General features: G+C 55.9%; 1 protein-coding gene across 1 annotated transcript in view; it reads left to right on the top strand.

The window, feature by feature from the left end:
- Lama5 (laminin subunit alpha 5) overlaps nucleotides 1–20775 on the top strand; it is a 48071-nt gene that overhangs the window by 18825 nt on the left and 8471 nt on the right. Inside the window, exons 7-51 of the mRNA NM_001191609.1 lie at nucleotides 2430–2545; nucleotides 2659–2777; nucleotides 2872–2962; nucleotides 3114–3248; nucleotides 3428–3490; nucleotides 6096–6236; nucleotides 6319–6456; nucleotides 6552–6686; nucleotides 6773–6907; nucleotides 7002–7139; nucleotides 7687–7739; nucleotides 7976–8081; nucleotides 8181–8230; nucleotides 8315–8420; nucleotides 8940–9039; nucleotides 9202–9358; nucleotides 9504–9642; nucleotides 9823–9965; nucleotides 10042–10148; nucleotides 10221–10374; nucleotides 10683–10843; nucleotides 10919–11027; nucleotides 11445–11542; nucleotides 11623–11824; nucleotides 11968–12094; nucleotides 12554–12693; nucleotides 13094–13209; nucleotides 13292–13503; nucleotides 13854–14058; nucleotides 14227–14371; nucleotides 14532–14672; nucleotides 14776–14937; nucleotides 15138–15239; nucleotides 15328–15411; nucleotides 16354–16584; nucleotides 17368–17481; nucleotides 17653–17780; nucleotides 17950–18030; nucleotides 18114–18328; nucleotides 18587–18687; nucleotides 18941–19121; nucleotides 19215–19364; nucleotides 19891–20042; nucleotides 20118–20228; nucleotides 20416–20527. Of these exons, the coding sequence (NP_001178538.1) occupies nucleotides 2430–2545; nucleotides 2659–2777; nucleotides 2872–2962; nucleotides 3114–3248; nucleotides 3428–3490; nucleotides 6096–6236; nucleotides 6319–6456; nucleotides 6552–6686; nucleotides 6773–6907; nucleotides 7002–7139; nucleotides 7687–7739; nucleotides 7976–8081; nucleotides 8181–8230; nucleotides 8315–8420; nucleotides 8940–9039; nucleotides 9202–9358; nucleotides 9504–9642; nucleotides 9823–9965; nucleotides 10042–10148; nucleotides 10221–10374; nucleotides 10683–10843; nucleotides 10919–11027; nucleotides 11445–11542; nucleotides 11623–11824; nucleotides 11968–12094; nucleotides 12554–12693; nucleotides 13094–13209; nucleotides 13292–13503; nucleotides 13854–14058; nucleotides 14227–14371; nucleotides 14532–14672; nucleotides 14776–14937; nucleotides 15138–15239; nucleotides 15328–15411; nucleotides 16354–16584; nucleotides 17368–17481; nucleotides 17653–17780; nucleotides 17950–18030; nucleotides 18114–18328; nucleotides 18587–18687; nucleotides 18941–19121; nucleotides 19215–19364; nucleotides 19891–20042; nucleotides 20118–20228; nucleotides 20416–20527 (5906 nt within the window). The remainder of the gene's footprint in view (nucleotides 1–2429; nucleotides 2546–2658; nucleotides 2778–2871; nucleotides 2963–3113; nucleotides 3249–3427; nucleotides 3491–6095; nucleotides 6237–6318; nucleotides 6457–6551; nucleotides 6687–6772; nucleotides 6908–7001; nucleotides 7140–7686; nucleotides 7740–7975; nucleotides 8082–8180; nucleotides 8231–8314; nucleotides 8421–8939; nucleotides 9040–9201; nucleotides 9359–9503; nucleotides 9643–9822; nucleotides 9966–10041; nucleotides 10149–10220; nucleotides 10375–10682; nucleotides 10844–10918; nucleotides 11028–11444; nucleotides 11543–11622; nucleotides 11825–11967; nucleotides 12095–12553; nucleotides 12694–13093; nucleotides 13210–13291; nucleotides 13504–13853; nucleotides 14059–14226; nucleotides 14372–14531; nucleotides 14673–14775; nucleotides 14938–15137; nucleotides 15240–15327; nucleotides 15412–16353; nucleotides 16585–17367; nucleotides 17482–17652; nucleotides 17781–17949; nucleotides 18031–18113; nucleotides 18329–18586; nucleotides 18688–18940; nucleotides 19122–19214; nucleotides 19365–19890; nucleotides 20043–20117; nucleotides 20229–20415; nucleotides 20528–20775) is intronic.

Genomic DNA, 20775 nt, shown 5'->3' with positions numbered 1-20775 from the left:
CGACCGGCATTGCTGCCATGTTTTTATGACCTCTGCCTATACGCCCTGTGGATCAAGTCAGAAGTGTGGAGGGCATATCTCTGGTTCTGAGATCTCAGACTGCATGTGCCTTTGTTAACTGGGTGGCTACAGTCGTCCTTGTCCTCTGTGCTCCTACACAATGATCCCTGTCTGAGAACACCTCATGTTTCCTTTTGTCTTCTCAGTGGCCTTTCCCTCACTCAGAGTGTCATCTCAGAGAATGTCATCTCAGAGAATATCACCTCAGACAATGTCCCCTCAGAGAGTGTCCCCTCAGAATGTCACCTCAGACAATGTCCCCTCAGACAGTGTTCCCTCAGAGAATGTCCTCTCAAAGAGTGTCCCCTCAGAGAATGTACCCTCAGAGAGTATTCCCCTCAGAATGTCACTTCAGACAATGTCCCCTCAGAGAGTGTACCCTCAGAGAGTATTCCCTCAGAATGTCACTTCAGACAATGTCCCCTCAGAGAGTGTCCCCTCAGAGAGTGTCCCCTCAGAGAGTGTCCCCTCAGAATGTCACCTCAGAGAGTGTACCCTCAGAGAGTGTCACCTTAGAGAATGTACCCTCAGAGAGTATTCCCTCAGAATGTCACTTCAGACAATGTCCCCTCAGAGAGTGTCCCCTTGGAGAGTGTCCCCATTACTTCTGTCTGTTCTGTTATTCACCTACTCCATTGAAAATCCTTCATTTCTTTTTCCTTTAAGAACAATTTTTTTTTCTTCTTTTTTCTATTTTTCGGAGCTGGGGACCGAACCCAGGGCCTTGTGTTTGCTAGGCAAGCGCTCTACCACTGAGCTAAATCCCCAACCCAAGAACAAAATATTTTTAAGTTCTTGTATGTATGAATGTTTTGCCTACATGTATGGATGTATGCCACGTGTGTGCCTTGTACTTGAGGAGGAGGGCCAGAAGATGGTGTCAGATCCATGTGGGTACTAGGACTCCAACCCTGACCTTGGAAAAGTAGCCAGTGCTCCTAACTACTGAGTCACCTCTTCAGCCCTAGTCTTTGTTCCCAGAGTCTCGCCATGCAGCACTGGTTGGCCCGAAGCTCACCCTGTAGATGAGGCTGGCCTGGAAGTCACTATACACACAAGATTAACCTTGAACTCACAGATCCACCTGCCTCTGCTGCCAACTGCTGAGATTAAAGGCGAGCCCCACCACACTGGGCTTGGCTTTTTTTTTTCTTTAATAATTTAATAATTTCATTTTTTTTCAATTCTAGAAGTTCTAAGTAGTCATTTTTTTCACGTCTGCCTATTTTTAGATTCCTTTGTTTATAGTCATTCTGAAACCTTCTTTTATAGCATTGCCTCATGAAGTAGAGTTGGGCCCAAGTCTTCTGTGTGTGGCATCTGCAGACCCTTCCTTTGCAAGGCCTCTTTGTAACTAGGGAGAGGCCCCCGGGCGGACTTGTAGGGATTTTTACCCGTCGGCCAGCCTTTATACTTCCTTCTTCCAGGGGTGCCTCTTAACCATGTCGATTCGCTCAAAATCACCGTGGTTCTGCCTCAGCCACGTTAGGCTGAATGGCTGCTGCCTGTCTGTCCTGACTGGTCATTCATTCCTTCTCCTACACTGAGGCTGAGACTTTCCCAGAAGCCTTTGGGGTGGGACAGGAAGCAGAATTGACTTCCAAGGTCCTGGGACCCCCTGATGGGGGTGGGGTGGTGGATCAGCCTGACTAGAACTTGATGGTTTGAGGCTCTGAGTTCCTGGCGCGCACAGATAGGCTTCTGGCCTCTTGCTCAGGAAATGCGTGTGCTGCCCCTTTGAGCGGGCTGGCTATGACCCTGCCACACGCTGATAGAATGTGGGAGGTGTTGGTTTATACAACGCAGATGCTCCAGTCTTACGCTCATCTCCGCCAGCTGTCCCCCTGCCCACTGGGACAGCGGCAGGCCTCCTCCAGCCTTTGGAAAAGAGGAAGTAGTTCTTGGCCGCTAGCCCCTGGGGAGATGCCCTAGATAGATGGGGGCGTCTGGCTGACAGGATATCACAAGCTGAGTAAGATCCAGGTCTCTGAGGAATGAATGTATTCCTCCTCCCTTCGAACTGGATCAGGGTTTGGGTGCAGGCGGTACTGAGAGGGCCAAGGTTCCACCTGCCTTAGCGCCTAGGCCCCACCCCAACATCGATACATACCCTGCGGGTGTCACTGAAATCCCCCATCCCTTTCTGCTGACTCAGGGAGTCTGTCTCCTTCCCTTTGTCCGTTCTCGAAGGCTCAGGCCATGGGAGTTGGAAGTCTGGACCAGAGTTAACTGCATGACAGCTGGGGAACTGTGGGGAGGGGAGCCTGTGCCCACACAGCAGGACAGCAATGCCCAAGCATGTACCACCCACCTCGTCTCTAACCCTCTGACGCCGGAGTGGGTCCTGACTCCTCTCTGTCCCTTCATAGGCTGCAGTGTGCCTGCCAGCACAACACGTGTGGAGGCTCTTGTGACCGATGCTGTCCAGGCTTCAACCAGCAGCCGTGGAAGCCCGCCACCACGGACAGCGCCAATGAGTGCCAGTGTGCGTATGCCACACTAATACTCGCTGCCCACAAACAGGGCTCACGGAATATGTCCCAGGGGTTCCAGGGCCATCCACGGGAGGCATGCTAACCGTTGGCCCTCCCTCCGCAGCCTGCAACTGCCATGGCCATGCCTACGACTGTTACTATGACCCCGAGGTGGACCGGCGCAACGCCAGCCAGAACCTGGACAACGTGTACCAGGGTGGAGGTGTCTGCCTGGATTGCCAGGTGGGCCAGGCAAAGGCTAACCCAATGTAGATGGCCCGTATGACCAAACTAGGGACATGCCTGGACTACTGAGCTCTGTGTCTGTATCCCCCAGCACCACACCACGGGTATCAACTGCGAGCGCTGTGTTCCTGGCTTCTACCGCGCCCCTGACCAGCCACTGGACTCGCCTCATGTCTGTCAGCGTAAGTAGAGCTGCGTTTCTAAACCTCGGAGGCTGTGTGAGTCCTAGTGTCTGTCTGTCTCACCTGCCGTATTTCCCGGATCACCCCCAAGAGGCCAGACCATAGCTCCCTGGTATTTTGTGACCCTCTTCTCTCTGACTGTTCCTCTCAGCCTGTGACTGTGAGTCAGACTTCACCGATGGGACCTGCGAAGACCTGACGGGCCGCTGTTACTGCAGGCCGAACTTCACAGGAGAGCGGTGTTCCGCCTGCGCTGAGGGCTACGTGGACTTCCCGCACTGCTACCGTGAGGGCCAGCCAGGAGCTCGGGCTTGGGGGGGTGTTGGTTGGGAAGGACCAGGGTCACTACCTGAGGGGATTGAAGGGCCTAGGAAGGGTGGAAGACCCAGGGCTAAGGGCCCTGGAGAGTCTGTGGTACTGGAGCCAGAGAGACCTAGTTGACAAGTCTGCTATCTCCTCCCTTAGCTCTGCCTTCATTTCCCCATAATGACACGGGAGAACAGGTGCTTCCTGCCGGACAGATCGTGAGTAAGTATCCTGAGGTCATCAGGACCCACAGGACAAAGCCAGTTTTTACCTTAACCACCTTTCATTTAGTTTTTAACTTTTAAAAGTTATTTTAAAAATAAAAGTCTCTTTTTTTAAAGATTTATTTATTATATTTATTATATAGAAGTACACTGCAGCTGTCCTCAGACACACCAGAAGAGGGCATCAGATCTCATACAGATGGTTGTGAGCCACCATGTGGTTGCTGGGATTTGAACTCAGGGCCTCTGGAAGAGCAGTCGGCGCTCTTAACTGCTGAGCCATCTATCACTCCAGCCCCTAAAGTTAATTTTTATTTCATGTGTATGCATGCTCGTGTGTGTGTGTCTGCCTGGCGCCCATAGAGGCAGAAAAAGTGTTGGATCCGTCTGGTCCTGGAGTTACAGTTCTGAGCCACCCCGTGGGTGCTGGGCCCTGAATCTCCTTCCTCTGCCAGAGTAGCCGGTGCTCCTGACTGCTGAGCCTATCTCCAACACAGTCACATGAGAAACTCTCCCAGGAGCTCTGCCTGGGGCTGTAGCTGTGGTGCAGTAAATGGCCTGGCTTTCGCAAAGCCTTGGGCTCCTCAGCAAACACAGAAGGCAAACAACCTTCTCCCCGCACTCTGTGTGCGCGCCCATTCTCTATAAACGCTGCAGTGAACCACACACGCTGTTTAGGGGTTGTGTCTTCTACCACAATTGTGTAAACATGGCCTCCCACTGCTTTGTTATATGGACAGATGGGGCATGGGAGTAGAAAGATGCTATAACAAACATCCCGTCCCAGCATGATCCGATGTCTCATGGTCTCGTCTCCACAGGGTGTTTCCCAGCCATCAGCAGGCTCTGGCTTAGCCGACTTGCATATGTGGTGGCCTTTTGCCCGGTTGCCAAGTCAGCTCGCTAACATAAGACAGCGATATTGGTGTACCAGCTGTGTGCATAGCGCCGACCCACACAGTAGCCTCTGCTTTCCATTCAAGCGGAGATCTCCCTCCTAATGCAGAGACAGGGACCCCCTTCTCAGTGTTTCTGGGATGGGGTTGCCCCTTTTTGTTTTGTTTAACTTTTTATTGTTTATTTGGGGTCGCACCTTTTAAATGATTTTTTTTTTAATTTATTTCACATATCAGACGCACCAGAAGAGGGCATTGGGTCTCATTACAGATGGTTGTGAGCCACCATGTGGTTGCTGGGATTTGAACTTAGCACCTCTGGAAGAGCAGTCAGTGCTCTTAACCGCTGAGCCATCTCTCCAGCACTAGATGGATTTTTTTTTTTTTTTTTTTTTTTTTTTGTCCTGTTGGCAGGATCCTGTCCTTTTAGGGCAGGACAGAGGCAGATGCTGTTTTTCAGTAGCCTGGCCCTGTGTGTTTGTGTATGATATCTCTGGCTGGTTTGTAATGCCTGCGGTCCTCACCTTCCAGCCCCCTTCCTCCTGACTTATCCAGCCACCTTCTTTGCCCGTCTTCTCTTTAGCCCTGGAAACTGACTGACTGTCTCTGTCTGTCTCTGTCTCTGTCTCTGTCTCTGTCTCTCTCTCTCTCTCTCTCTGTCTCTCTCTCTCTCAGTGGGGTTTCCTTGTAACTCTGCTGGCACCATAGGGAAGCATAGGGAAGGGGCAGTAACCTGACCCCTGACTGCCCCTTGTTGACTCAGTCTGGGCCTCACCTGTCCTCTTGTCCTTCCTTCTTTTCCTGTTAACCTTTCCTTTCTGGACTTTTGCTAGCTGGAAGGTGTGTTTCTGTCAGGCGATGCCCTCACTGGTGGCTTTGAGTTTTAACCTTTTGTTTTGTTTCTGTTTTTGAGATGGGTTTCTTGTATAACCATGGCTGCCCTGAGACTAGCTATGTAGACTAGGCTGGGCTTCTAGAGATCCAACCACCTGCCTCTGAGTTGCGTTCACCACTGCCACGTGGCTTGCTGTCTGTTTTCTGATTACTTGGCTACAGCTGCTCTCTCTCTCCACCAACCCAGGCCACTGTTCCTGTCGGGACCAGCAATCGAAAGATAGTTGTTCATAGTACTCTTGGCTGCATGATTTGAGCACCTGATGCATTTTTCTTCCTTCTTCCCAACTCCCAGAAATGATGATACATCCAGAAGTTTCTGTCTGGCTTGACATTTTAGTCTTGTTTTCCCTGCGTTTGTGCTTTTGTTAATTAGGAGCCTCTGTTAAAACTGTGACAAATTAACAGCTGTGTTGTTGTTGTTGTTGTTGTTGTTGTTGTTGTTGTTGTTGTTGGTGGTGGTGGTGGTGGTGGTGTGTGTGTGTTAAACCCAGGGTCTCACTGTATATAGCCTTGGCTGGCACAGAACTAGCTGTGTAGACTAGGCTGGCTTTGAACTCACAGAGATCCACCTGCTTTTGTTCCTCAAGATAGACTAAAGGCATGGACCACCACACCCAGCCAGATAAGTGGTTTGAATCTGCAGCTCAGCATTGTTTTCCTACAGCTTCTGGAGTTTTACTCCTTTTTAGATGCTAATTTGTGCCACATAAATGTGTAAGAATGTTACTCTGTAGAAAAAAGGCTGTTCTTTCTGGCAGGAGGGTTGGGGTCTGCCTGTTTCTAAGCCTCTTGTCCTCACCTCCCTCCCAGACTGTGACTGCAACGCCGCTGGGACCCAGGGCAATGCCTGCCGGAAGGACCCGAGGTTGGGACGCTGTGTCTGCAAACCCAACTTCCAGGGCAACCACTGCGAGCTCTGTGCTCCCGGATTCTACGGACCTAGCTGCCACCGTGAGTACAGCACCCCCATCCTCTTGTGAGGTGCTCCTGCACCAAGTAAGCACCAACCGATCAGTTGCTTCTCTCCTTGCAGCATGCCAGTGTTCCAGTCCTGGGGTAGCCAATGGCCTCTGTGACCCAGAGTCAGGCCAGTGCACGTGCCGCACCGGCTTCGAGGGGGACAAGTGTGACCACTGTGCCCTTGGCTATTTCCACTTCCCTCTCTGTCAGCGTGAGTGGTATCCCTGCACGTGGGCATAGGTGGCTGGGGTGCCTGAGGGACAGCCCGCTCCTGTCAGGATCCCAGTAACACATTCTACTCTGCAGTATGTGGCTGCAGTCCAGCAGGGACCTTGCCTCAAGGCTGTGACGAGTCTGGCCATTGCCAATGCCGACCTGGCTTTGATGGTCCTCACTGTGACCGCTGCCTTCCAGGATACCATGGGTACCCCGACTGTCATGGTGAGCAGAGAACCAAAGCAAGAAGGGGTCAAGCCATCCCCACAGGAGCAGGGTCTGATCCCCACCCTCTCCCTGTATGCCCATAGCTTGTGCCTGTGACCCTCGGGGGTCCCTGGATCAACAGTGTGGAGCGGGTGGTTTGTGCCACTGCCGTCCTGGCTACACGGGCGCCACTTGTCAGGAATGTAGCCCCGGATTCTACGGCTTTCCCAGCTGCATCCGTAAGTTTCTTGGGAGAATGGAGGTGTGCAGTTCTTACTTAGCCCTAGCTTGTACCCACAAGCTGACTTCCCCACCTCCTATCCCCACCCCCAGCTTGCCACTGCTCTGCCGATGGCTCCATGCATACAACCTGTGACCCTACAACTGGCCAGTGTAGGTGCCGTCCCCGAGTGACAGGACTTCGTTGTGATATGTGTGTGCCGGGGGCCTATAACTTCCCCTACTGCGAAGGTGAGCTGGTGGTGGGCCTGCCTGTGTGGTCTGTCGTGTGTACTGTTCACAGACAGAGGTCAGCTCAGGTGTGCACCCAGGGACTGTGTTCTGTAGCTGTGTGCTTTTTTTTTTTCGGAGCTGGGGACCGAACCCAGGGCCTTGCGGTTGCTAGGCAAGCGCTCTACCACTGAGCCAGATCCCCAACCCCGGCTGTGTGCTTTTTAAGGTTGTTCGTGTGCTGTGTTCACATGTGATGTTTGCGTGTGCTGCATATGTTCCCTGCTCTGTGAATCACTCATGTGATCTGTGTGGATGTGGTATGCATTCATTGGGTGTGGGCGAGTGCCCGTGTGTACTCATGCATGTTAGCTGCATGCTGTGTGGCCACCTGCAGAATCGGGGAGGAACACGTGTACCCTTGCCTTGGTGGCGGGGATGGGGAGGTCCATGTTTTCACACCTGTTCATAACCGCAGGAGGGTCTTGGGTTCCGTCTGGGGCTGGGGAGCCCTTGACCTTGAGCCCTGTCACTGAGGAGTGATCGAAACTTGGTTATCTCTTTGTAGCTGGCTCTTGTCATCCTGCTGGTCTGGCCCCAGCCAATCCTGCCCTTCCTGAGGTAAGTACAGGATTGCCCATGGTGGAGGATTAGGTAGGGGACCCAACCTGCCAAGTCTGAAGTCCAGAGGAACCCTGGTCTCCGTCCGGCCTGCTGCTCGCTTGCTGTGGCAACCTCAGGGCCCAATTGATTCTTCTGCTGGTCCTTTATTTCCATCCTGGGTGGCTGCCAAGCATGGGGTAAGGGCGGGTGAGGGGCTTCAGCCCCCTTTGTCCCATAGTTTTACTCTCTCCCAGGCACAGGCTCCCTGTACGTGCCGGGCTCATGTGGAGGGGCCAAGCTGTGACCGCTGTAAACCTGGGTATTGGGGACTGAGCTCCAGCAACCCTGAAGGCTGCACACGTGAGTCTGCCCTAGAGGGACGGTTAGGGGTTTAAGGGGTAGACCTGTCCCCCCCCATCCTGTCCCCCAGGGCTCTCAATCCTGCTCCGTTCTCCTCAGGCTGCAGCTGTGACCCACGAGGCACACTGGGTGGAGTTACTGAGTGCCAGGTATGTCAAAGTGTCTGGGTATTGGGTTGGGGTCTGGAGTCAAGTGTATCACCTCAACAAGCCTCACTTCCCGTTCCTCCCCAGGGCAATGGGCAGTGTTTCTGCAAGGCTCATGTGTGTGGCAAGACCTGTGCAGCCTGCAAGGATGGCTTCTTTGGCCTGGATCATGCTGACTACTATGGCTGCCGTAGTAAGTGCTCATACACCGCCCCCACCATGATCTGTGTTGTGTTATGCACACTGGAAGTCTGGGGCCCAGGGAAGTACAAGTGGGTCAGGCAGGGAGGGGTCTCATTCTGACAACAGCAAGAGGAGCAGATGTACACACACACACACACACACACACACACACACACACACACACACACACCAGTCAGCCAGCCAGCCAGCCAGCTTGTGCTGAGAGTATCTCTGTTCTGACACATGACCCTTTGCTCCCCATCCTGTGTTCCTAGCAGACATCACTAATCCATCCCAGTTCCCTTGCTCCTGCCCCCAAGCAGACCTTAAGAGTTGATGTTAGTTTATTTACTGAGGGTAGTAGATGCGAGAGGCTATGCATACATGACAGTTATCCAGGTGGACGTGCTGTCCCCTCTCTGGGCTTGGTAGGGACCTGCCTATGGGGCCTAACCTGGAGAGTTATGAGAGGGACCCCTGAGGGTGGTAGGGACCAGGTAGCCTCTGATCCTGTTCTTTTCCAACACAGGCTGCAGGTGTGATGTTGGAGGTGCCCTGGGTCAGGGCTGTGAACCAAAGACGGGTGCCTGCAGGTGCCGCCCTAACACCCAGGGCCCTTCCTGCAGCGAGTAAGTCCTTCCACTGAGTGGGCCTGGGCTGGGGAGGCAGTAGAATGGTATCCCCCGTGTCCTCGCCAGGAGCCCATTTGGTACCCAGATACCCCTGGGAAGTCCGGGTGGCCATGAAGGGCCAGTGTCTGTCCGTCCACTCAGACACCTGTGCCCTGGCAGGCCAGCGAAGGACCACTACTTGCCAGACCTGCATCACATACGGCTGGAACTAGAGGAGGCGGCCACTCCCGAGGGCCATGCCGTCCGCTTTGGCTTCAACCCCCTGGAGTTTGAGAACTTCAGCTGGAGAGGCTACGCACATATGACGGCTATCCAGGTGGACCGTGCTGCCCTCCCCCCCGGGCGTGGTGCAGAGGTGGAAGCTGATGGGACTCTGGGGGTGCCAGCAGAACAAGCAGCACCTCGGGATCAGGGTCAGTACTGGGTCAGAGGAGTGACACTGTTGTCTTACACCACCGCAGCCCAGGATCGTGGCCAGGCTGAACGTGACCTCCCCTGACCTCTTTCGGCTGGTCTTCCGATATGTTAACCGTGGATCGACCAGCGTGAATGGGCAGGTCTCTGTTCGGGAAGAGGGCAAGTTTTCCAGCTGTACCAACTGTGAGTGGGGTCTTCTTACCCCTTCCTTTTCTACCCACACCTCCCAAGTCATGCGGGTGGTGGACCCGGCCTGTGTCACCTTCATCCTGGCCCCGTGGGAGGTGTATGTTATGTGGGTGAAGTGCAGACTCGGGGGTGGTCTGGGGACTGAGCCTGAGCATCTTGCCCTCTCCACCCCAGGCACAGAGCAGAGCCAGCCAGTGGCCTTCCCACCCAGCACAGAGCCTGCCTTTGTCACCGTGCCCCAGAGGGGCTTTGGGGAGCCCTTTGTGCTGAACCCCGGCACCTGGGCCTTGCTGGTTGAGGCTGAAGGTGTACTCTTGGTGAGGCAAGGGCCACAGCAGGGGAGGGTAGGCTGTGGGCCCCAGAGCCTGTGTACTCATCCCCCACCTCTCTCAGGACTACGTGGTCCTCCTGCCCAGCACCTACTACGAGGCAGCTCTCCTACAGCATCGAGTAACCGAGGCCTGTACCTACCATCCCTCAGCCCTGCACCCCACAGAGAAGTAAGGTCTTGCAGGATGAGTTGGGGCTGGATCCTGCGTGGACCTGTGCTGACCTCTGCTTCTCTCCTCCAGCTGTCTCCTCTATGCTCACCTACCCCTGGATGGCTTCCCTTCCGCTGCTGGAACTGAGGCCCTGTGTCGCCATGACAACAGCCTGCCCCGGCCCTGCCCCACAGAGCAGCTCAGCCCCTTACACCCGCCCTTGGCGACCTGTGCCGGCAGTGATGTGGGTACCTGAGGGTCTGTGCGGGAGCGGTTGCTGTGGACATTAGACTGGAGGAGGGGCCTGTCAGTGGTGGAGTGGGTGCAAGGCAGGGTGGTGAGATGGTGGCACTACCGTGCATGGCCCAGAGTGGCTACTGCTGTCCCCAGTGGACAGTGGGTGTAAAGCAGGAGCTCACTTAGCTTCTGCTTCCTCCTTTACCTGGATTGGCCTTCTCCTGCTTGGCGATGCCCTGGGGTCCAAGTGTAGCTGTAGGCAGCTACCGGGAAGGGTGAGGACCATGGGGCTCCGGTCACTCTGCCCTCCCTCAGGTGGACATCCAGCTTGAGATGGCGGTGCCTCGGCCAGGCCGATATGCTCTCGTGGTGGAGTACGTCAGTGAGTATTCACACCAGGAGATGGGCGTGGCTGTGCACACCCCTCAGAGAGCCCCGCAGCAGGGGATGATCGACCTCCACCCCTGTCCCTACAGGTAAGCTTAGGACAGGAAAGGGTTGGTGGGAGGACCTGCCCAGGCCTTTCCACTTACAGTCCATCCCTCCCTCAGCTCCCTGTGCCGGGGTCCGGCTCGGGATACCCAGCATCATTTAGCTGTCTTCCACCTGGACTCTGAGGCCAGCATCCGGCTCACGGCTGAGCAGGCTCACTTCTTCCTGGTAAAGCCCCTTGCATCCTTGCCCCAGGGTGGCTTCTTCTAGCGTGTTCTAAGTATGTATAAAAGAGAACAGAGCCTTGGGTCCCAGGAGCTCCTGCAGTGCGGGGCTGTGGTGCACTTTCCTGTGAAGGGGCTTATGCAGATCTGGCTGTGTTCTTTTCCTCTAAGCCAAGAGCCCAAGACAGGTGGGGTGGAGACGAGTAGATAGGTGGGGGCACCACAAGGGTTGGGGAACAACCCTAGAAACTGTCACCAGTTCTGCACCCGAGTATGGGCTCCAGGCAGAAGGCAAGAGTGATGGGGTGTAGGCTCAGAGGATTCCTGGAGGCCAGTGTATGTGATCAGCCATCGAGATCCCGCTGCCCCTCCTGTCCTGGGCTGCCTAGGTAACGGCAGCATATCACCCTTCCTCCCACAGCACAGTGTCACCCTGATACCTGTGGAGGAGTTCAGCGCTGAGTTTGTGGAGCCCCGGGTCTTCTGTGTGAGCAGTCATGGAGCGTTCAACCCCGGCAGGTACTGGAGCCGGGCGTGGCTAGGGTGAGGAGTGGGGAGCTGTCGGCCAGGAGAGTGTTCTCATTCCTGGTGTTTCCCAGCGCTGCCTGTCTAGCCTCCCGATTCCCGAAGCCACCGCAGCCCATCGTCCTTAAGGACTGCCAGGTCTTGCCACTGCCTCCAGACCTGCCTCTGACCCAGTCTCAGGAGCTCTCACCGGGAGCATCTCCAGTGGGACCACAGCCTCGGCCGCCAACCGCGGTGGATCCTAATGCAGAACCCACCTTGATACGCCACCCACAGGTGAGGGCTCTGGGCAGCCTCTCCAGGGATGGGGGTGAGGCAGGGCAGAGCTCTGGGTCCCCGTCATCTGCCACCGCATAACAGATGGCTGCAGACAGAGCTGTTCCCCACTCTGACCACTCATTGGAGACTCTCTTCAACAGGGCACGGTGGTCTTCACCACCCAGGTGCCCACCCTGGGCCGTTACGCCTTCCTGCTGCATAGCTACCAGCCGGTCCACCCCTCCTTCCCTGTGGAGGTACTCATCGACGGTGGCCGCATCTGGCAGGGTGAGCAGCTAAGTGTTCCACAGTGACAAGGGAGAAAAACCCAGATGCTGTCAGTTTTCAAACTAAAGTGCCCTACTGTCTCAGTGAGTGGTAACTCCACCTTACCTACCCCGGTTCTCAGAAGCCTTTTACCAAAACCCGTTCCCTGTGTTAGAGCTCTTCATGTCTGTCAGGAGTAGTGAGACAAATGTTTGTTTGTAAGGTGCCTGGAGGGCCTGGTCATTTGTACATAGGACTCTTGATCATGTGTGGCTGTGTATCATTCGCAAAGAATGAGGCCTGCTCTCAAAGGTTGCTGGTAGGCTCTCTTCCTGTGACATGCCTGAAGTTCTTAGCACAAGACCTGTCCTGTCTGTGTCCCCTGATATCTCTAACTGTCCTAGCCCTAGGACAGATCAGCCATGCAGCTAGAGTGGTTAGTACTGGAGGCCTGACCTTCCTGTTCTGACCCCCTGCCAGGCCACGCCAATGCCAGCTTCTGTCCACATGGTTATGGCTGCCGTACCCTGGTGTCGTGCGAGGGTCAAACAATGTTGGATGTTACGGACAACGAGCTCGCCGTGACCGTGCGTGTGCCAGAAGGCCGGTGGCTCTGGCTGGTGAGCCTTAGGGCTGGTGTGACACTTCCAGAGTGATTTTCCCTTTATGCCCGTCCCATATCGGTGGCTCTCAGCTTGAGTATATCACCTGCTTGTCAGGCCATCCCCCATCATGGGTGCACCATAGGAGGCTCTAGAGGCTCCCTGAGAGCTGAGCCACTAAGCCTAGCTAGTGGGCGGAAGTGCAGGCTGGGTAACGGGACGAGGGCATGAGCAACGCTGGACACTTGGCTTGCTGTCCCTTCACTGTCTTCCAGACTAGGACTGCCATGCCCTGACCTTAGCCAGTCTGAGGGGGCTGCACCATTACCTGTTCCACAGAGCACAGGCTCTGTGCACATTCCCCCAGCCAGGCCCTTCTGCTGGGCCCTTGCAAAAGTGACCAGGTCTTGTCCGGTAGGACTACATACTTGTCGTCCCTGAGGATGCCTACAGCTCCAGTTACCTCCAAGAGGAGCCCCTGGACAAATCCTATGACTTCATCAGCCACTGCGCCACCCAGGGCTACCACATTAGGTGGGTTGGGTTGGAGCAGGAAGGGGAGTGGGGGTCTCAGGGGTCAGGCCAGGAGCCAGGCTCACCGTTTCCCTCCACACAGCCCCAGCAGCTCGTCTCTGTTCTGCCGGAACGCTGCCACCTCCTTGTCTCTCTTCTACAACAATGGGGCCCTCCCTTGTGGCTGCCACGAGGTGGGTGCCGTAGGCCCCACATGCGAACCCTTCGGGGGCCAATGCCCCTGCCGGGGCCACGTCATTGGCCGTGACTGCTCCCGCTGCGCCACTGGCTACTGGGGCTTCCCCAACTGCAGGCGTGAGTACCCAGTGCTCGGAGAATCAGAGCCAGTGTGCTGAATCCCAAGGACTCTCCCGGGGGCATGGTGGGCAAGGGAACATTCTGGAGCCTCACTGACTGCACATCACTTCCTGTCTGTGCTCCTCTGGGAGCTAGTAGCCTGGGTGATGGGCACTGTTTTGTGGGCTTGTCTAACAGAGTCTAGGAAGCAGCAGCAGGTGACCTGTAGCCCTGACACTTACACATAGGAGCCCAGAAGGGGTAGAAGTAGGGTAGTGTCCCTGCCCTTCCCTACCACGTCCTTATGGGATGCATCTGGGGTTTGAATGGGGCGGGGGGGGGTCAACTAGTACTGTCCACCCCAACAGCCTGTGACTGCGGAGCCCGCCTGTGTGACGAGCTCACAGGTCAGTGTATCTGTCCTCCACGCACTGTGCCCCCCGACTGCCTGGTCTGCCAGCCACAGAGCTTTGGTTGCCACCCCTTGGTGGGCTGTGAGGAGTGTAACTGCTCAGGACCCGGCGTCCAGGAGCTGACGGACCCCACCTGTGACATGGACAGCGGCCAGTGCAGGCGAGTCCAGACAGCACCCCACAATCTTGCGGGATCTCGGGTCAGGGAGAGGATCACCTCTCACACCCCACTCCTGTTCATCTCAGATGACACTGTAGGGGCCGGGGTCCTGTGGGATCTGCATGACCCAGGGCTAGAGGGGGACTCACAGAGTCTTTGTCCTCACAGATGCAGACCCAATGTAGCTGGGCGTCGCTGTGACACCTGTGCACCAGGCTTCTATAGTTATCCTAGCTGTCGCCCCTGTGACTGTCATGAGGCAGGCACCATGGCCAGTGTGTGTGACCCCTTCACAGGCCAGTGCCATTGCAAGGTGAGCAGGGGCTTATGTCCAGGTCACCTTCACGGGCCCCTTCCTACAAATCTGCTTCAGCCGACCCATGGACTTCCTGGAAGCTTTTAGGGGGACAAGGCAAAAAAAACGGTCTAAGGTCTGGCTCTCAACACCAGCCTTGATTGTCCCCTGCCCTTAGGAGAATGTACAGGGCTCCAGATGTGACCAGTGTCGCGTGGGGACCTTCTCCTTGGATGCTGCTAACCCCAAGGGCTGTACCCGCTGCTTCTGTTTCGGAGCCACAGAGCGCTGTGGAAACTCTAACTATGCCCGCCATGAGGTATCCTACCCTAGCCTGGGACTGAGGCGGAAGCCATTAGAGGGGCCCTGGAGTGCAGGGCAAGGCCAAGTTTCCACTCTGTGACCCATGTGTGTGCTCACAGTTCATGGACATGGAGGGCTGGGTGCTTTTGAGCAGCGACCGACAGGTTGTACCCCACGAGCATCGGCCCGAGATGGAGCTGCTGCACGCAGATCTGCGGCTTGTGGCCGACACTTTCCCAGAGCTGTACTGGCAGGCCCCGCCCTCCTACCTGGGAGACAGGGTGAGCCTTTGGTTTGAGGGGTTGTACTCGGAGGGTAGGAAGTGCCCTGGGGCGCTGGGGAGCATCCGTGGGTGACAATGAAGTCGCATGCCGGGAACCTGGAGCTACATTGTAAAGGGAGCTGGAGAGGTGCCTGGGTGAGGGTGTGGTAAGGATGGGTGTGGCAAAGCTGGACACCGTTCCCACTGTGCTGGCTCCAGGTGTCATCCTACGGTGGGACCCTCCACTATGAGCTGCACTCAGAGACCCGTCGAGGTGATGTCTTCATTCCCTACGAGAGCCGGCCAGATGTCGTGCTGCAGGTTGTGGAGTGCGGTGGGCACGGCCAACCGGGATAGTGGACCAAGCCCAGTTGCCAGCCCTCACCTGGTCCATTTGTGTGGTTCTCAGGGCAACCAAATGAGCATCGCCTTCCTGGAGCTGGCGTACCCTTCACCTGGGCAGGTTCACCGAGGGCAGCTACAGCTGGTAGAGGTGAGCAGAGCTGGCCTGGAGCCCAGCAAGGGCCCAAAGGCAGCGGCGTCACTGTTCTGACTGGTCTCCACAGTAGGAGACAGAGGTCAGCGGGTTTCCTTTCTGACCATCCGTGATGGGTCTCTGGTTCTAAAACCCTCGAGCACAGTGGGTGAGGGGCCTCTCGGGCACTGTGGGAGCCCCTCCGTGTCTCTCCCTTGGGCTCTCTACCTTTCAGATGACCCCACTCGAGACACACCAAGAGCCGCCTCCAGTTTGTAGCTTGATGTTTTTTTTTTTCTAGTTCACTACATTGTATTTTTTTTTATTAGATGTGTGTTATATACACATGCACATGCATGCATGCACATTACAGGCATGCACATGGAATCAGTGGGCGACTCGGCAAGGGTTGGTTCTCTTCTACCAGGCAGGTCCTGCGGACTGAACTCGGCCTGAGGGTGGCAGGCACTTGCTCAATGAGCTGTCTCATGGGCCTTGTAGCTTTCTTTCTAAAAATGTCCAGGAGGGGGGTTGGGGATTTATCTCAGTGGTAGAGCACCTGCCTAGCAAGCACAAGGCCGTGGGTTCAGTCCTCAGCTCCGGAGGAAAAAAAGAAAAAAAGTAAAAGCAAAAAGAGCTTTCAAATTGTCCTTTGGTGAACAGATTCTCGATGTCTGGAAGTTTACCAAGTTTATTCGGTTTGTGTCTCGTTTGCAGCAGTATTTGCCTCTCTGATGTCAGAAAGGACCCATTTATGTGTCCTTTTAACAACTTGAGCTGTTTTCTTTGTGCATTTAAGTTCTTAATGTACGTGGAGTCGGTTTTGTGGTGTGAAGTAGGAGCCCAACCGTGCACTGTCAGCACAGGCGCCTGCTGGAGCCCCCTCCTCCTGTGATCTGTGGGGGTCGGTTCTGCGCTCCCCCACGTCCCCCAGCTGAGGTCTTAACCTTGGTTCCGCAGGGGAACTTCCGGCACTTGGAGACTCACAACCCAGTGTCCCGAGAGGAACTCATGATGGTGCTGGCCGGCCTGGAGCAGCTGCAGATCCGTGCCCTCTTCTCACAGACCTCTTCCACTGTCTCCTTGCGTAGAGTGGTACTAGAGGTGGCCAGCGAAGCTGGCGGGGGGCCTCCAGCCAGCAATGTGGAACTGTGTATGTGCCCTGCCAACTACCGAGGGGACTCATGCCAGGTAAAGGGGTGAGGGTGGGCGCTTAGCCAGGAAGTTGCCCCACCCCCTGTAGCTCCTTCCCCGAGCATGCTCTGCCAGCATCTACTTTCTTTTTTTTTTTTTTTTTTTTTGTTCTTTTTTTCGGAGCTGGGGACCGAACCCAGGGCCTTGCGCTTCCTAGGCAAGCGCTCTACCACTGAGCTAAATCCCCAACCCCCAGCATCTACTTTCTACCCTGTGTCGTGTCTGCCCCTAAATGTCTTCCTCTCTGCTACCCTGCAGCCTTTGTACTTGCTCAGGTAGCTGCTCGGCCTTACCTGGTGTCCCAGCATTCACTACTGTCTACCCCTCCACACACACACAGCTGCTGCTACCCTGTCCATTGCTCACCCAGGACCCACACAACCAGCATCCCTGATCTACCCTGATTCCCACTCCCTGCTCCCTCTCTGCCTGAGGATCTGGGTGGACCAGCGTGATACCCAGGGAAGGTTTGTGACTGACCGCCGCTAGAAAACGATGTTCAGGGTGGAGAGAAGGTGGCTCTGGTCACCAGTCCCACAGACCGGTCATTCCTGAGCTGTGGTATCCATGTCTGGCACCGTGTTCATAAGTTTGGAGGCCTAACAGTCAGACATGGCCAGCAGTTCTGGGATCCAACTCACTATGATCCAGTGTGTGCTGTCTCTGAAGCCCTTGCTAGTGCAGGAAGGTCCCCAGAGGCTGATGTGTGAGTGGCCCACCTGGTCTGCCCAGCCTTGGGGTTGGCATCCAATCACTAATGCCCTACCTGCCTCTCTCCAGGAGTGCGCCCCTGGCTATTACCGGGACACCAAGGGTCTCTTCCTGGGCCGATGTGTCCCCTGCCAGTGCCATGGGCATTCAGACCGCTGCCTTCCTGGCTCTGGCACTTGTGTGGTGAGTACTCTTAAGCAGGGTGACCAGGAAGACCCCAGGGCCTGTGCTTCCAGATAAACTCAGACCCTAGATCCAGAATACAATACTCCCTGGCTTAGAGCTGTCCCTGGAGTTGGGGTGAGGTAGAGATGTGTTTGCTTCTCTCTGCACTGACCATGAACCGTGCCCCAGGGCTGCCAGCACAACACAGAAGGGGACCAGTGTGAGCGCTGCAGACCTGGCTTCGTCAGCAGTGATCCCAGTGACCCTGCATCTCCCTGTGTGAGCTGCCCTTGCCCCTTGGCGGTGCCCTCCAATAAGTAAGTAGCCGGTCCCTTCTGCAGCACCCAAGCAGCTGGGGTAGGCTATTAGGTGGGAGCCCCAGCACTGGGCAGCAGCCCTGAAGGTGAGGGTGGGAACCCCTGCAGCCCATGGCTGCCCTGCCGAGAGGTGCTGGTGTGTAACAACTGCTTGTCTTAATCCTTACAGTTTTGCAGACGGCTGCATCTTAAGAAATGGCCGAACCCAGTGCCTCTGCAGGCCTGGCTATGCCGGTGCCTCCTGTGAACGGTAATTAGGCAGGGTGAATCTCCACCGACAACAGGGTGCCCAGAGTAGGGCCACCAGACCCTGACCGCTCCTTGTTACTCTAGGTGTGCACCTGGCTTTTTTGGGAACCCTCTGGTGCTAGGCAGCTCCTGTCAGCCCTGCGACTGCAGCGGTAATGGAGACCCCAACATGATCTTCAGTGACTGCGACCCCCTGACAGGCGCTTGTCGAGGCTGCCTCCGTCATACTACCGGGCCCCGCTGTGAAAGCTGTGCCCCTGGCTTCTACGGCAATGCCTTGTTGCCAGGCAACTGCACCCGTAAGCACTGAGTGGGATCTTGGGTGCACCCTGAGAACAGGTTATATACCGGTGTGAGTAGGCCATGTCTCCAGCTTCACGGTCTGCCCCTGTCCTTGTGGTGTCCCCTTCAGGGTGGGGCTGCAAGGAGAAGAGCCAAACTGGACCAGTGAATATGGGGTGCGAGAGGCTAGGGCCAAAATAATGGGGAAAACAGCAGGAGGTAGCAGGCTAGGTTTGGAAGGACAGGGCAGTAACCATAGCCCCTACTTTCTGCAGGGTGTGACTGTTCCCCATGCGGGACAGAAACCTGTGATCCCCAGACTGGGCGCTGCCTGTGTAAGGCAGGCGTGACTGGACAACGTTGTGACCACTGTTTGGTAGGGCTGGGTGTAGGCCTGAGGGCGGGGTGGACTAGAGGAAGGAACCAGGCCTGTGGAGAAAGTGTACTGAGAGAGAAGAGTCCTGGTCTGTGGAGAAATGGGCTATGGGGGGAGCTTTAGCTGGTCCTGAGGAGCCTGAGATAGCCCAGGGCTGGCAAAGTGAGCCTGAGATAGCCCAGGTTTCTATCTCAGGGCTGGCAAAGTGTGATGCTGAGGGTTGGGCAGACTGTGACGAAGAGGTGTATTACAGGAAGGACACTTCGGTTTTGAGCAATGCCAGGGCTGCCACCCTTGTGCCTGTGGACCAGCTGCTGAGGGCTCTGAGTGCAACCCTCAGACTGGTCAGTGTCACTGCCGGCCAGGGACCACAGGACCCCAGTGCCTTGAGTGTGCTCCTGGCTACTGGGGACTCCCGGAGAAAGGTTGCAGGCGTGAGTACAGGAGTGTGGGACGGCAGGGTGGAGAGAGGCAGGCATCCCTGGATGTCTATGGTCACATCTACCTACCCCATACTCTTGCTGCAGGCTGCCAATGTCCACGAGGCCACTGTGACCCACACACAGGCCGCTGCACCTGTCCTCCAGGGCTCAGTGGGGAGCGCTGTGACACCTGCAGCCAGCAGCACCAGGTGCCTGTACCGGGCAGGCCTGGGAGCCATGGCATACACTGTGAGGGTGAGCCTTCACTCTCCCCTATTCGCTCTTCCCCTGCCATTTCTACTCTGCCTGGTACTTGGGGTTCCCAGTCCTGATGGCCTAGTGTTTATTCCCTGTATTAAGTAACCCTGACACCCCAGAGGAACCCCAGCTCCAGTGTCCAGTTTTGAGGACTTCCACAACGTCATGCTAACCTGATATCCACCCTCAGACTCCACTTGGGGCTGTTGCTCCAACGCTGGCCACTGTCCCTTTGGGGGATCTCACTGAGCAGGATTCTCCCCAGTGAAGTGTTTTATAACCTTAGGCCAGCTTCCTCCTGACCAGATTGGGGCCTCCGCTTGACCCTGGGGTGTCCCTGCTGACCTCATATCCCTATAACTTTGATGTAACTGGCACAGTTCAGTTGACCCCATTTTCCCGATTAATTTCTGCCCTGACCCACTCACTCCGTATTACCCGAGACCCGGCTGCTGGCCAATCTGGTTGTCCTGTGATCCCTGACTCACCCATGTCCTCCGGACCCACTCTCCCCTGCCTACAGTGTGTGACCACTGTGTGGTCCTGCTTCTGGATGACCTCGAGCGGGCTGGTGCCCTCCTTCCCTCCATCCGTGAGCAGCTGCGGGGTATCAATGCCAGCTCCACGGCCTGGGCCAGGCTGCACAGGCTGAATGCCTCCATTGCTGACCTGCAGGTATTTCATGCCCACCTGCCTGCCCTGCCTCCTCTAGCTGGCCGTGTGGTACTTAACCTTCCGCACCCCCTACAGAGTAAGCTCCGGAGCCCACTGGGACCCCACAACCAGACAGCAGAGCAGCTACAGACTCTAGAGCAGCAAAGTATAAGCCTTCAACAGGATACAGAGAGGCTGGGCAGTCAGGCAAGACCTGTGATCCCATTCCAGAATCCTGTGGGGGGGCCTCTCCTCAGGAAACCCTTGGCCCCAGGACCCCCCAGTCCTTGACACCAAAGCCACCCTCCCCCATCCCTGGGACCACCCTTTTCATCCTGCCCTACCTCAGTCATGCACCCACAAACACCACAGCTGAAGGGAACTGTACCCACAGGCCACAGGGGTCCAAGATCAGGCAGGCCGGCTGCTGGACAACACGGAGTCCACGCTGGTCCGGGCACAGAAATTGTTGGAGATCGTGCAAGCTGTGAGCCGTGCCCTGAATGGTAAGGCTGGCTGATGCTTGGGCCCAGTATAGGGTGAGCTGCTTGTAGGGGCGGGACGGGCCTCCTGGAAGTCTCCTCTTAAGCTGGCTGGGTCCTGTAAGTTTCTGGTCTCTGGGCAAGTGGCTGTTCGGCCAGGGTCTGTTGGATCCCAGAGCTAGACCTTCATAGCACCACTGAATACGAGCATACCTCCTCAGTGACGGACAGACCCATGGCTGAGAAGAACCTGGGGTTCCCAATCTTATGAC

The sequence above is a fragment of the Rattus norvegicus genome, chromosome 3, assembly GCF_036323735.1.
Source record: "Rattus norvegicus strain BN/NHsdMcwi chromosome 3, GRCr8, whole genome shotgun sequence".
Lineage (NCBI taxonomy): Eukaryota > Metazoa > Chordata > Mammalia > Rodentia > Muridae > Rattus > Rattus norvegicus.
The sequence above is the reverse complement of the archived record's forward strand: the minus strand, read 5'-3'. Positions and strand labels throughout refer to the sequence as shown.